A 14,340-nucleotide genomic window follows, 5' to 3' on the forward strand; every position below is an offset into this window, starting at 1 on the left:
TCCCTCAGCCGTTCCTCGGAGGTCAGACCCTCCAGACCCTTCACCAGCTTGGTCGCCCTCCTCTGGACTCGCTCCAACACCTCAACGTCTCTCTTGAAGTGCGGGGCCCAGAACTGGACACAGGATTCAAGAACCGACCCTTAATCCTGTTGCTAAACACAGAAGAGCAAGGCAGGAGGAAGGACCTGGACGTGTATTTACAGGAATTCACTGGGAGTCCAGAAGAGGACATCTCTGCAGCTCAGGGAGCTCCTACTTGGCCACTGCGATGTTGTTTGTCGTGGACAGCAAACCAGACCCCGGCAGGATTTCCTGGGTGCCATCCCCAGGGATCATCTGGCACTGGGAGAGTCCAGAGACGGGCAGTGGTTGCAGGAAGGGAGGAAAATGCCACAACCTCCTTTGAAGCTGTCATTCCTGATCCTCTTTTAACCTTCATCCCACCTCTGTGAGAGCACCATGAGCCTGGAGACCTTCCCTGCACGTTGTCCTGCTCAAGACATGTGACATTGATTTCACTTGGGCTTTTCCTCTTTGAGATCCAGCTTCTGCTGCGCTCCTTCGTTTAATCCAGATCTGATTAACCTTTGGAGAGAAGCCGGGGAGAACTGTTCAATCCGCCCCATCCTGACACCCCAGCGCCCTGCACAGGGACCAGCAGCACCTCTCTTCACCCCACCCTGCTCCCAAGTCCTTCCAGAGCCCCCCCCTTTCGCTGTCATCCCCGTTTCCCCACTGCTGCTCTCCCTGCCCAGGGATTTCTTCTCCAAAAGGGTTGTCAAGCGTTGGAACAGGCTGCCCAGGGCAGTGGTGGAGTCCCCATCCCTGGAGGTATCTAAAAGCCGTGGAGATGTGGTGCTGAGGGACATGGTTAGTGGTGGCCTTGCAAGTGCTGGGGTAACGGTTGGACTTGGTGATCTTAAAGGTCCTCTCCAACCAAAATGATTCTGTGATTATTAGTTGATTCTTCAGCAAGTGCAAGACCTTGTGGTCTTGGGAGAACTCCACCAGCAGCCCCACGAATGGTTCTGGTCTGTACAGACCCTGGAGGTCCTTCAGAATAAGGACCTTCCTAACAGAACCCTTCTTTCACTGGGAAGAGGACAACCATCTAAGAGCAACCTCAGATCTCCCAGTGTTGGAGAGGTGAAGCCTTTGCTCCATGCGGTCTGGGAAGAGGACAACCATCTAAGTGCAACCTCAGATCTCCCAGGGTTGGAGAGGTGAAGCCTTTGCTCCACACCGTCTGGGAAGAGGACAACCATCTAAGAGCAACCTCAGATCTCCCAGTGTTGGAGAGGTGAAGCCTTTGCTCCACACCGTCTGGGAAGAGGACAACCATCTAAGTGCAACCTCAGATCTCCCAGGGTTGGAGTCTTTGCTCCATGCAGTCTGGGAAGAGGACAACCATCTAAGAGCAACCTCAGATCTCACACCATGAAACAGTTCAACCTCTCAAGAACCTCAAGGAAGAAGATGCCTGGAGGGACACCTCTTCCATGAACAACTCGTGCTCCCTGGGCAGGAAAGGACCACGGGATGAGCAGGGAATGCCCCGAGGAGCCCCAGGTCCCTGAGGAGCTCCAGGTCCCTCACCTCATGGTCTCCAGCTGCCAGGTAGAACTCTTCAGCCCCTCGCGGAGTAGCTGCACCCCAGGAGCTCCCAGGTCCTCAGTGTTGATGTTCAGCTCCCTCAGGCTCTGGTTGGTGCTCAGCGCCTCGGCCAGGTCCCCGCAGCTGGCACTGGTGATCCTGCAGCACTGCAGCCTGGAGATGCCCCGGAGAAGATCCCCCATGGAGGTTGCAACCACCCAGCAGCCCCTTCCCAGCCAACGCCCATACAAGCCCTGCCCACATCCAGGACACACCCACCTGCTCAGCCAATGAGGGGACAGCACAGGAGACACTCCCTCCTCCCAGCCCTGCCCATGGCCTCCCCACAGCCAATCCCCTCCCAGGAGGTACCAAACAGGTCTTCTCAGAGGTGTGTAGGAGAAGGATGACAGCAGATGGGAGGGCAGGAGGAGGGAAGGAAGGAAGGAAGGAAGGAAGGAAGGAAGGAAGGAAGGAAGGAAGGAAGGAAGGAAGGAAGGAAGGAAGGAAGGAAGGAAGGAAGGAAGGAGTCGGCCTCTTCTCCCAGGCAACCAGTGCTAGGACAAGAGGACACAGCCTCAAGCTTGGCCAGAGGAGGGTCAGGTTGGCCATCAGGAAGCATTTCTTCTCAGCAAGGGTCATTAGCCATTGGAAGGGGCTCAGGGAGGTGGTGGAGTCACCATCTCTGGAGGGATTCAAAAGCCGTTGAGATGTGGTGCTGAGGGACATGGGGTAGTGGTGGCCTTGGCAGTGTTGGGTTATGGTTGGACTTACAGAATCACTGAGGTTGGAAGAGCCCTCTGGGCTCATCGAGTCCAACCATTGCCCTGACACCACCATGGCAACGTGACTTGATGGTCTTCAAGGTCCTTCCCAACCCAAAGCTCCTTTCCAAGCATTTCTTCTCAACAAGGGTCATTGGAAGGGGCTGCCCAGGGAGGTGGTGGAGTCACCATCTCTGGAGGGGTTGAAGACAAGCCTGGACATGGCACTTAGTGCCCTGGTCTAGTTGCCATGGTGGTGTCAGGGCAATGGTTGGACTCGATGATCCCTGAGGGCTCTTCCAACCTGGTTGATTCCCTGCCCGCTGGGATGGGCAGGGACCCCGCCTCTCCCTGTCCTCGCAGGCAGCAGCTGCCCAATCCCCTCGAGCACCACCCAGGAGAAACACCCCGAGCAGCCCCGGGTCCCTCACCGCAGTGTCTCCAGCCGGCAGGTTGGATGCTTCAGCCCCTCACACAGCAGCCGCACCCCAGCGTCTCCCAGGTTGTTCCCACCAAGGTTCAGCTCCCGCAGGCTCTGGTTGGTGCTGAGCGCTGCAGCCAGGTCCCCGCAGCAGACACTGGTGAGGTGGGACCACCACAACCTGCAGGCACAGCAGATCAGGAATACAACGGGTCTCGTCACCGCTGCGATGGCAGACGCACGGGTAGATGCACACCCCCACCGTCTCCTCACCAGACCATTGCTCAAGAGGTGGGGTTTGGGTCACAAACCTACAAGCCCTTGGCTTGTTCAGAGATCTGCATGGAGGAACTCCATGAGGGACTGTCCTCCAGAGAAGGGGGATCAAGGAGAGCTGGTTGACAGTCAAGGATCACCTCCTGCAAGCTCAACAACCGTCCATCGAGCATGAAAAGGAAACATAGAGGAGGTGGAACCACAGGAGGGTGGCTTGGGAAGAACATAGACACTGTCCAAGGGTGCAGAGATGGGGTTAGGGAAGTCAAAGCCCAACTGGAGTTGAGTCTGGCAAGGGATGAGGACAACAAAGGCTCCTATAGGTACATCCTCAGAAGAACAAACAACGCAGAAGATGTTGGCCTGCTGCTGGATGGGAGCAGGGACCTGGTCACGAAGGACATGCAGAGGACCAAAGTACTCCCTGCCTTCTTCACATCGATCTTCACTGGTAAGACTGGCCTTCAGCAGGCCAATGGGCAAGTTCAGAGCAAGGTGGACTTGTCCTTGGTGCAGAGAATCAGGTTGGGGAATGTTTGGGAAGTCCATGGGCCTGCTGGAACGCACCCACAATGCTGAGGGGGCTCGCTGGTGTCACTGCAAGGCCACTCGGGATAAACTCGGAATGGTCGTGACAATCAAGGCACGTTCCTGAGGTCTGGAGGAACTGTTGTCCTTATCTACAAGAGAGACAAGCACGAGGATCTGGGGAGCTACAGGCTGGTCAGTCACCTCCATCCCAGAAAGGTGGTGGAGCAAATCATCCCAGGAAACACTTCCAGGAAGGACAGGAAGGTGACTGGGACTACTTGGCATGGATTTAGGACCAGTTGGACAGCTCAGCTCAAGGACTGTGGCCCTGAGTCTACGTGGAGGCCAGTCACCAGTGGTGCACCCCAGGGGTGGACACTGGGGCTGATGCTGTTGAACATCTTCATGGGACACGGGGACCGAGTGCACCCTCAGCGAGTTTGCAGGTGATGCAGAGGGAGAGGAGTGTCTGACAGAGCAGGGGAGTGTGCAGCCGTTCAGAGGGACCTGGACAGGCTGGAGAAATGGGCTCAGTAGTTCCTGCTGGTTCCTATCCCCCACCTGCTTTGGGCCCATCATGGTGGAGACAAGGAACAGGAAGTTCTAGCCATGTTCTGTCCCATCACCTCAGTGTGTCACTCTGCTGTGACGGGGGAAGCAGGGCTGGATGCTGCTGACTAACCAACTCCAGTGCCATGGGGTGTGCCCCACGCGCCCCTGATGTCACCAGGCAGCTTCCAGAGACGACACAAGGTCTGAAATGTGGGGCCAAGAAGGGAAAAGGAGCTGCTGGGAGAAGGAGTGTGAACAGCACGTGAAGGTCCCCAGGGAGCCCCGTGTCCCTCACCGCAGCCTCTCCAGCCGGCAGGAGGGATGCTTCAGCCCCTCGCACAGCGGCCGCACCCCGGTGTCTCCAACGTCGTTGTCACCCAGGTCCAGCTCCCGCAGGCTCTGGTTGGTGCTGAGCACAGTGGCCAGGTCCCCGCAGCCGGCGCTGGTGATCCGGCAGCGCTGCAGCCTGCAGGGGAGGCACACAAAGAGGAGCTGTGGGATTGCCACAGCCACCCAGAGCCAGACGCTCCCACCAGCCTTCCCAGTTCAGTCCCAGTAGCCCTTGACCCTGCGCTTCCAGTCGCTGGGCACCTCCCAAGGCTACAGACAAGAAACGGGAATTTCTGGGCACTTTGTTTGGTCACAAAGTCATCTCAGCGTGCACGCCAGTCATCCCACCACCACAGCGGACTGGTTCCCTGCCCTCCTCTGGTGCCCACTCACGTGGGGCTGAACACCCTGAACTCAGCAGACACCAGGGCTGGGGAAACACGTGCCTGGAGGGGCACCCCTTCCACACTCCTCCTGCTCTCCAGGCAGACATGGGATGAGCAGGGACCCAGCGCTGCAGGCTCACCTCGATGGCAGCTTCTCCCCAGCCCAGAGCCCATCAAGGACTGCCCACAAGGCAGCCAGGGAAATGCCCCAAGGGGTGCTGGGTCTCTCACCCCATGATCTCCAGCCGGCAGGTGGGTTGCTTCAGTCCCTCGCACAGCAGCTGCAGTCCAGGGTCTCCAAAGTCATTATCACCCAGGTCCAGCTCCCGTAGACTCGGGCTGGTGCTGAGGGCAGCGGCCAGGTCCCTGCAGCCGGCGCTGGTCAGCTGGCAATATCGCAGCCTGCACGGGAGACACACCAAGAGGAGCCACAAGACCACCACAGCCACCAGGACAGACGTAACCACCCACCAGCCTCTCAACGAGCCCGTGCTCATACGCCATGGCCAGAAACCCTGCCCACACCCATGGCACCCAGCACTTGGCCAACAAGGACTTGGTGCTGGAGCCACCACCTTCTGCAAGCCCATCCCTCGGCCTCCTCTGAGCCCATTTCTTCCCACAAGGGAACAAATGGCTCTTCTCAGCAGTGCACAATGGAAGGAGAAGAGGCCTCGATGGCAGCCTCTCCCCATCCCAGCTGTCCAGCCCAGGAGAAATGCCCCGAGGAGCCCCAGGTCCCTCACCCCATGATCTCCAGCCGGCAGGTTGGGTGCTTCAGCCCCTCGCACAGCAGCTGCACCCCAGCATCTCCCAGCTCGTTAGCACCAACGTCCAGCTCCCGCAGGCTCCGGCTGGTGCTGAGCACAGTGGCCAGGTCACCGCAGCCGGCGCTGCTGATCCGGCACCACCACAGCCTGTGGGGAGACGCACCGAAGAGCAGCCACCAAGACCAACGCGCCTCACCCTGCCCTCCCCACCCACCAACCCCAGCTGGCCCCTCCAGTCCCACCCACTCGGTGCTGGGCCAGCCAGGGTGGTGGTGATGGAGTGGGACTCAACCCTAGATGGCCATGGCAACGCTCCCCGTGGCCCTGCTGGGCCTCTGGCTGCCCCCAGCCCCACGCTCGCCAGGTCCCACAGAAGCCCTGCTGGCAGAGGGACAGCAGGGAGAGAAGAGGAGGAGATGGATGGAGGTCAGAGGTCCCTGCCCCATGGACCACAGCCCTGCAGCCAAGTGATGACGTGCCACGTGATGGCGTGGTGAGAGCCTGAAGGGCTCCACACCCCTGGGATAGTGCTCAGAGGCCTCAGGGGAGGGATCAGGAGGGCGAGAGGGGGAGCGTGGCAGAAGGTAGTGGACAGAAGGGACCCGGAGGACACCACAGACACCCAAAAGGCCACAGCAGGTTGAATGATGGACTGGATCTTCTTCAAGACCCTGCAGCTTCAACAGCCCCAACCTGCAGCTGTGCTGCACTGGAGGGGGGGCAGGAGGCTGCATCTGTCAGGGTGGGAAGGGGAGAATCCCAGGATGGTGAAACTGGGAGCTTTTAACTTGTGACACCACGGGGAAGGCTCCTGCTCCACCCCAAGACCTGCAGTGCCCTCCGTGGTGCTGCAGAGTCCTACGTGGAGCAACGAGTTGTCCCTGGCAGAAGATGGCCTTTTCACGAGGGTGTTGTCCTCTGCCCTCCTCCAGTGCCTGTTCACGTGGGGCTGAACACCCTGAACTCAGCAGACACCAGGGCTGGGGATGCAGGTGCCTGGAGGGGCACCCCTTCCACACTCCTCCTGCTCTCCAGGCAGACATGGGATGAGCAGGGAGCCAGCGCTGCAGGCTCACCTCGATGGCAGCTTCTCCCCAGCCCTGCAGGCAGCAGCCTCAGCCCCCTCAGCACTGCCCAGGGAAATGCCCCGAGGAGCCCCAGGTCCCTCACCCCACGATCTCCAGCCGGCAGGTTGGGTGCTTCAGCCCCTCGCACAGCAGCTGCACCCCGGCATCTCCCAACTTGTTACACCCAACATCGAGGTCCCTGAGGCTCTGGCTGGTGCTGAGCAACGTGGCCAAGTCCTCACAGCCGGCGCTGGTCAATTCACACTGCCACAACCTGCAAGGAAGGCACGTGGGGAAGACCTCAAGCTTCGCAGCACTTCCACCCACCCCACGCCCTCCAACGAGCTGCCTCCTCGTTCAGGCTTTCATCCCCTCTCTGATGAGTGCCATCTGGGAGACACCACTTCCACCGCCCAGCAGCTGCCCAGCCCCAGTGCCACCCCACCAAATGCTGCCCAGGGTGGTACCCTGAGGAGCTCCGTGTCCCTCACCGCAGTCTCTCCAGCCGGCAGGCAGGATGCTTCAGCCCCTCGCACAGCAGATGCACCCCAGCGTCTCCCACCTGCCTCTCTTGCAGATCCAGCTCCCTCAGGCTCCCGCTGGTGCTGAGCGCGGTGGCCAGGTCCCTGCAGCTGGTGCTGGTGAGCTGGCACTGCCACAGCCTGTGGGGAGACGCGCCAACGGGGGGCCAGGGGTTATCAGAGCCACCAGCACGGATGCGGTCCCCCACCAGGCTCCCAGTTCTGCCTACGGGGTCCTGGGAGGAGGAGGAGTCCCCAAGGATCAGCAGAGCCTCATCCCAGCCCATGAGTGGCCCCAGGGTGCACGGCTGGGGTTCAGCTGCCCCTTGTTTGGGGTGGGAGAGTCCCTCTCCGCCCTCCCCACCACCAGCTGATGTTTCCATGGGACCAGGGACGGGTTCCAGTGGAGCAGTGGCCAGCCCCTCTCCCTAACTCCTCATAGCAGGGCCTTCAGAGACCTTCCCGGGGCTCGAGGGCTGTGAGCACAAGCTGGAGGAGGAGAAGGACTCGGTTCCTTCTCAGGTGAAGGATGTGACTCCTCCTCCCCACTCCCTGGTCGCAGGCAGGAGGCACAAGGACGTTATGCCCAGGGGTTTGGGATTCCCTCTCCAGCAGGGAGTGAGGTGCCTGCTCGAGAGAAGGGCTGGCATTCGGGTTGGTTTGTCTCTAAGGAGAAGAAGTTTTCTCACCTGAGTGTCTTCAATTGGCTCCTTGGATTTCCTACGGCTTGAAGGGGCAGGGACAGGAGTGATGGCTGTGACTGCTCTGCCTGGGGTGGCTGCCTGGAGAAGCAGGAGAGGAGATGTTCTGCGTGAGATATGGCAAGTTGGGATGGTTACGAGTTCACAGACATCAAGAGTCCAGAGGAGGGCGACCAAGGTGGTGAAGGGTCTGGAGGGTCTGACCTCCGAGGAACGGCTGAGGGAGCTGGGGGTGTTTAGCCTGGAGAAGAGGAGGCTCAGAGGTGACCTTAGTGCAGTCTACAACTACCTGAAGGGAGGTTGGAGTGGGGTGGGAGTCGGCCTCTTCTCCCAGGCAACCAGCGCTAGGACAAGAGGACACAGCCTCAAGCTTGGCCAGGGGAGGGTCAGGTTGGACATGAGGAAGCATTTCTTCTCAGCAAGGGTCATTAGCCATTGGAAGGGGCTGCCCAGGGAGGTGGTGGCATCACCATCTCTGGAGGGGTTGAAGAAAAGCCTGGACATGGCACTTAGTGCCCTGGTCTAGTTGCCATGGTGGTGTCAGGGCCATGGTTGGACTCGATGAGCCCAGAGGGCTCTTCCAACCTGGTTGATTCTGTGAAATGAGTAACCGTGAGGAGGGTGTAGGGGAAGGAGTTCTGTTAGTAGGAAGGCAAGGAGTGTCCCCTCACTGTAACAGCTGGGTAACGCTTCCTACTGGTTTTAGTTCTTAAAAGTGGAGAGAAGACCAACTATTGGTTCAAGGAACTTTGTCCCTGTGGTTGTCAGACAGGACAATACTTACAGACCAGATCTCTCTGGGTGTCCTGGAATGACCTTGTTGTCATGGTCTTCCCGTGTGAGGAAGCACCCAATAAGATGAAGGGAGTCCAGTCCCTTCCAGTGTTTGACACAGAACGAGAGAACCCTTTGGTCAAACTGGGTCAGGCCGACATCACTTAGAAGGATCCCAGTGAAGTGCTCCAGTGCGCCGCTCACAAACGTTTCTTCTTGACTCTCAAACAAACAATGAAATACCTTCAAGTCATAAATCTCCCTGTTAGAACTCGAAGCTCCTCCTTGGCTTATCCGAGCCCACGTCAGCAAGCCTTCCTCAAGCTGAGGTGAAGCTTCACAGCCAGTTATTTCCTCCAGCTTCTTCTTTGGTTCCTTCTTTAACAGCCCAAAGAGGAACCGCACCACTAACACCAAACGTGTTTTACACTCGGTGTAGTTTCCAAGCAGCAGCTCTATTCTCTTCTCAGGGGTCTCCAGGTGTTCCCTCGTATCCTCATCCCCCAGTGCGTAGAACAACGCTGCAAGGAACTCTTGGAAGCTCAGGTGGATGAAGCTGTAGACACTCACGCACTCGCTGTCTTCCCTCAGAACGCTCTCGTTCAGAAAAAGGGAGCGGAGAACTGGGTGGTTTAAGCCACGTTCCTTGATCTCCTTCTCCTCGAACAGGGTCTCCTGCTTCCAGACTCCATCAGCAGCCAGGCAGCAAAGTCTGGGCAGGAACTTCTTCAGATCCTGCTTCACATCTTCCTTCCCACACTTGAGCAATCTGGACAGGTAGGACACATACAGCTCTGTGATTGTTGTAGAAGGCTGTGAAGGATCATTCCCTTCACCAAGTTCTCGTTCAAGGACGGTGCAGACGGTCCAACACATGATGGGTACAAAGCACATCGTGAAAAGAGCATCATTTCTTTGGACAAAACTGATGGCTCTTCTTGCTGCTTCTTCATCCATGAAGAACTTGTGGAAATATTCCTCCCTCTCAGCTTCTGAAAAACCTTGTATCTCTGCAAAACACGCTGTCTTTAAACGCTGCCCCAGACTTTGGAGAGCTGTTGGTCTTGTGGTGATGAGTAAGGAGGACTCTGAAAGGAGAGTCTTCTCCAACAAACTCCTCAGAATAATTCCCACGGGCTTCTTTTCCTCAGCGCTTGAGCATAATTTACATGTTGGTTGATCCACGGAAAACCTCAGTTCATCAAAGCCATCAACGATGAACAGAAGCTTCTGGGGACGAGCCAGGATGTCTCCAAGTGGTGCCTGTCGATCAGGACAGCAACCTGACATCAAGTCACCCAGACTCAGCGTATCTTCCTGCTCAGAAAGGTTGATGTCTCCACAGCTGATGTAGAAAGCGTACTCAAACTGGGCGTAAAGGTCTCCTCTTGCCCAGTCCAACATGATCTTTCTCGCTGTTATTGTCTTTCCCATCCCTGCAGCTCCCACCAGCACGACGACCTGTGGTATCTGCTCTCTTTCATCAGGCTGAAAAAGAGTTTCCACAGTGACAGCGGGGTTAGCACCGTCCCTTGTGACCTCCTTGTGTCTCTGTCTGAGACCCAGGACCTCACGTTCTCGTTCCGTTCTGCTCTGAGTCTTCATCACCACCATCAGCTTTGCATATCTGCTGCTCAGAGGCACGTTCTCACCCAGGCCAGTGTTCACCTCGTTGAACGTGCAGAACTCTCTTGCTACGTGGTCTCTGTACTTCTGCCTGTAATCTGAACCAATGAGAAACATAAACACCACCTCCTAGTAAAGGCAAACTTCTCATCAGCCCCTCACCGTTAAAACTCTTCCCACCACACATTCCCACCACACCGCACTCATTTTACACGTCTGTTTTAGAAGACTTCCAAAGACCTTGACCATGTGCTGAGCAATCATCTGAGCAGGCCTCTCTCCACTGTGCTCAGGGCAAGTGGGGGGGACAAGCTCCTCTTCACACAGCTCCATTGAGTTCAACCAAGTAGGGCAGGAGGAACCCAACGTAGGAAGAACGTACTCATGGGAAGGACTGGTGAGTATTTACCTAAGAGCACACACCTCTTTCTGTGAGGCACCCTGGCTTCCCTACCAAAGCAGAATCACAGAATCAACCAGGTTGGAAGAGCCCTCTGGGCTCATCGAGTCCAACCATGGCCCTGACACCACCATGGCAACTAGACCAGGGCACTAAGTGCCATGTCCAGTCTTGTCTTAAACCCTTCCAGAGATGGTGACTCTTGAAGCTTGAGGCTGTGTCCTCTTGTCCTATTGCTAGTTGCCTGGGAGAAGAGTCCGACTCCCACTTCACTACAACCTCCCTTCAGGTAGTTGTAGACTGCAACCATCAAGGATGTAAAACCTCCACCCCCAAGATCCAAAACATCAGACCTCATGATCTAAAACCTCCACCAAGGATCCAAATCCTCCATCCCTGGGATCCAAAATCTCCACCTTTGGGAATAAACGTCCATCCCCAGGATTCAAACCTCCATCCCTGGGATCCAAAACAGAATCACAGAATCCCAGAATCAATGAGGTTGGAAGAGCCCTCTGGGCTCATCGAGTCCAACCATTGCCCTGACACCACCATGGCAACTAGCCCAGGGCACTAAGTGCCATGTCCAGGCTTTTCTTAAACCCCTCCAGAGATGGTGACTCCCCCACCTCCCTGGGCAGCCCCTTCCAGTGTCTAATGACCATTGCTGAGAAGAAATGCTTCCTGATGTCCAACCTGACCCTCCCCTGGCCAAGCTTGAGGCTGTGTCCTCTTGTCCTAGCGCTGGTTGCCTGGGAGAAGAGGCCGACTCCCAAAAGAGTAGAAGAGGAGGAGGACTTCCACCGTCACTTCTCAAACAGAAGACACGTGGCTGATGGCGCATCCCCTGGCCCAAATCAGGGTCAGAGGGCAGAGCTCCAGCCGACCTCCACCGCCATAAACTAGTGGTGCTGTCGGTTGCTTAGAGATCACCCATCAAATCTCCTCTCTTCTGTCAAACTCTGCCAGAAAAGGAAAAGCTGAAGTGTCCCTCAGACTCCCGAGGTGCGTACGTGGCTCTGCACCACCATCTCCTGGCTGAGACAGCTGCAGGTAGCACAGCAGCTCCTCCTCAGATGGCACATGCTCCCAGCTGATGGTCCAGGACTGGGAGCTGAAACTGGAAAATGAACGTGAGAGGACTCTGCCTGTTCTCCTGCTGCCCCCGATCCCCGTCCGTGCATCCCTGAACCCAGTTCCCCTCCATCGCTGGGCCCAGTCTGGGCCTTCCCAGAGCAGACCAAGTCACCTGAGCTGTGAGCCACAACCCACCGCAGAGGATCGAGAGGGCAGGGCGTGTAGCACCCCAGCTCAGGGGCTGGAGCCCCTCTGCTCTGGAGACAGGCTGGGAGAGATGGGGCTGGTCAGCCTGGAGAAGAGAAGGCTCCAGGGAGACCTTCTAGCACCTTCCAGCGCCTGAAGGGGCTACCGGAAAGCGGGAGAGGGGCTTTTGACAAGGGCATGGAGTGACAGGACGAGGGCGAACGGTTTTAAACTGAAAGAGGGGAGATTGAGATGAGATATTAGGAGGAAATTCTTTGCTGTGAGGGTGGTGAGAGCCTGGCCCAGGTTGCCCAGAGCAGCTGTGGCTGCCCCCTCCCTGGCAGTGTTCAAGGCCAGGTTGGATGGGGCTGGGAGCAACCTGGGCTGGGGGAAGGTGTCCATGACCATGGCAGGGGGGTGGAACTAGAAGATCTTTAAGAAGAGAAGAGAAGAGAAGAGAGGAGAAGAGGAGAGGAGAGGAGAGGAGAGGAGAGGAGAGGAGAGGAGAGGAGAGGAGAGGAGAGGAGAGGAGAGGAGAGGAGAAGAGAGGAGAAGAGAGGAGAAGAGAGGAGAAGAGAAGAGAGGAGAAGAGAGGAGAAGAGAGGAGAAGAGAGGAGAAGAGAGAGAAGAGAAGAGAAGAGAAGAGAAGAGAGGAGAAGAGAAGAGAAGAGAAGAGAAGAGAAGAGAAGAGAAGAGAAGAGAAGAGAAGAGAAGAGAAGAGAAGAGAAGAGAGAGAAGAGAAGAGAAGAGAGAGAAGAGAGAGAAGAGGAGAGAAGAGAGAGGAGAGGAGAGGAGAGGAGAGGAGAGGAGAGGAGAGAAGAGAAGAGAAGAGAAGAGAAGAGAAGAGAAGAGAAGAGATGAGAGAGAAGAGAAGAGAAGATAAGAGAAGAGAATAGAAGAGAAGAGAAGAGAAGAGAAGAGAAGAGAAGAGAAGAGAAGAGAAGAGAAGAGAAGAGGAGAGACGAGAGAGAAGAGAAGAGAAGAGAAGAGAAGAGAAGAGAAGAGAAGAGAAGAGAAGAGAAGGGAAAGGAGAAGGAAGTAAAAGGAAAGAAAAGGGAAAGAAAGGGAAAGGAAAGGGTTAGTAACCTCCTGCTTCCTCACCTTCCTCTTCCTTCTGCCCCAGCTGAGCTGCCATGTCCCCGGTGGATCCCTCCCCGCACACCGACCCGATCCCAGCGCTCGCACACGCGCTCAGCCGGCGCCGCTCCGTCACCGGCTTCCTCCCACCCTCCGGCCGCCTTCGTAACCCACGCGCGACACCGTGAACTTGAACTTCGTACCCACGGCGAGATCCTCCGGCGCTTCCCGGGGACCCATCGCTGGTGACAGCCGGTGGTGGTGGAAACGCCCTGGGAGAAGGGGCCGGGATCCACGGGGAGGAGCTCGGGTGTGTAACGGGGATGAGCAGCTACGGCGAGGAGGAGAAGGGGAGAGAAGAGGCTCCCGTGTGTACCAGGCGCCCACATCTCTGGTGGGGGAGGAGGAGGGCGCTCCAGTATGAAACCAGTATGAGCTCTGGTGTGGAATGGGCACACACTGGTCTGGTGTGATGGATCCAGGCTGCAGGTGCCCGTACGGGGTGTCATCAGCAGGGTTGGGGAAGTGGCCGTGGACCGTGTCTGAAGGTACCTGAGAGGCACCTGCTGCTGGCCCACCACGTCCTGGGGCAGCAGGGACCTCAGAAGCGCTTACCACCATCCATCTCCACCTGGAGATGGGTGGGGGGCACCCAGGGGTGGGGGGGGCACCTGGAGATGGGGGGGGGGCACCCAGGGGTGGGGGGGGCACCTAGAGATGGGGGGGGGGTACTCAAGGGTGGTGGAACGCAAAGATTAGGGAGGAGACACAGAGATTGGGGGGGGGGGCACCCAGGGGTGGGGGGTGGCACCTAGAGATGGGTGAGGGGCACCTGGAGATGCGGGGGGGACACAGGGTGGGGGGGGCACCCAGGGTGGGGGGCACCCAGGGGTGGGGGGGGCACCTGGAGATGGGTGGGGGGCACCCAAGGGTGGGGGGGGCACCTGGAGATGGGTGGGGGCGGACACAGGGTGGGGGGAGCACCTAGAGATGGGTGGGGGGCACCCAGGGGTGGGGGGGGCACCTGGAGATGGGGGGGGACACAGGGTGGGGGGGGGCACCCAGGGTGGGGGGCACCCAGGGGTGGGGGGGGCACCCGGGGGGGGGGGGGCACCCAGGGGTCAGGAGCACTGGGGGGGGAACTGAGGGCACTGGGAGCACTGGTTGGAGCAAAGGAGCCATACTGGGAGCACTGGGGTTATACTGGGAGCACTGATGCAGCCAAGGAGCAGCACTGGGAGCACTGGGGTGAACTGGGAGCACTGGGGGGGGGCACTGGGAGCACTGG

The 14,340-nt window shown here is 57.8% G+C and overlaps 1 protein-coding gene across 2 annotated transcripts; it reads right to left on the reverse strand.

Moving 5' to 3' along the window:
* Positions 1-177: 177 nt before the first annotated feature.
* On the reverse strand, positions 178-13,333 carry LOC137677453 (NACHT, LRR and PYD domains-containing protein 12-like). 2 transcript variants are annotated; one of them, XM_068424766.1, is made up of 11 exons: positions 13,256-13,333; positions 8,697-10,410; positions 7,901-7,993; positions 7,182-7,352; positions 6,794-6,964; positions 5,600-5,770; positions 5,085-5,255; positions 4,433-4,603; positions 2,789-2,959; positions 1,597-1,767; positions 178-585 (listed from the first exon to the last, which is right to left on the reverse strand). In XM_068424766.1, the coding sequence occupies exons 1-11, from the start codon at positions 13,290-13,292 to the stop codon at positions 516-518; spliced, it is 3,111 nt and encodes a 1,036-aa protein (XP_068280867.1). In that variant the 5' UTR covers positions 13,293-13,333; the 3' UTR covers positions 178-515. The 2 variants fall into 2 exon arrangements, with proteins under 2 accessions (XP_068280867.1, XP_068280868.1); XM_068424767.1 differs by lacking the exon at positions 13,256-13,333 and adding an exon at positions 13,077-13,183.
* Between the last annotated feature and the right edge of the window lie 1,007 nt (positions 13,334-14,340).

Source organism: Nyctibius grandis, unplaced genomic scaffold (assembly GCF_013368605.1).
Source record: "Nyctibius grandis isolate bNycGra1 unplaced genomic scaffold, bNycGra1.pri scaffold_59_arrow_ctg1, whole genome shotgun sequence".
In the NCBI taxonomy this organism is placed as follows: domain Eukaryota; kingdom Metazoa; phylum Chordata; class Aves; order Nyctibiiformes; family Nyctibiidae; genus Nyctibius; species Nyctibius grandis.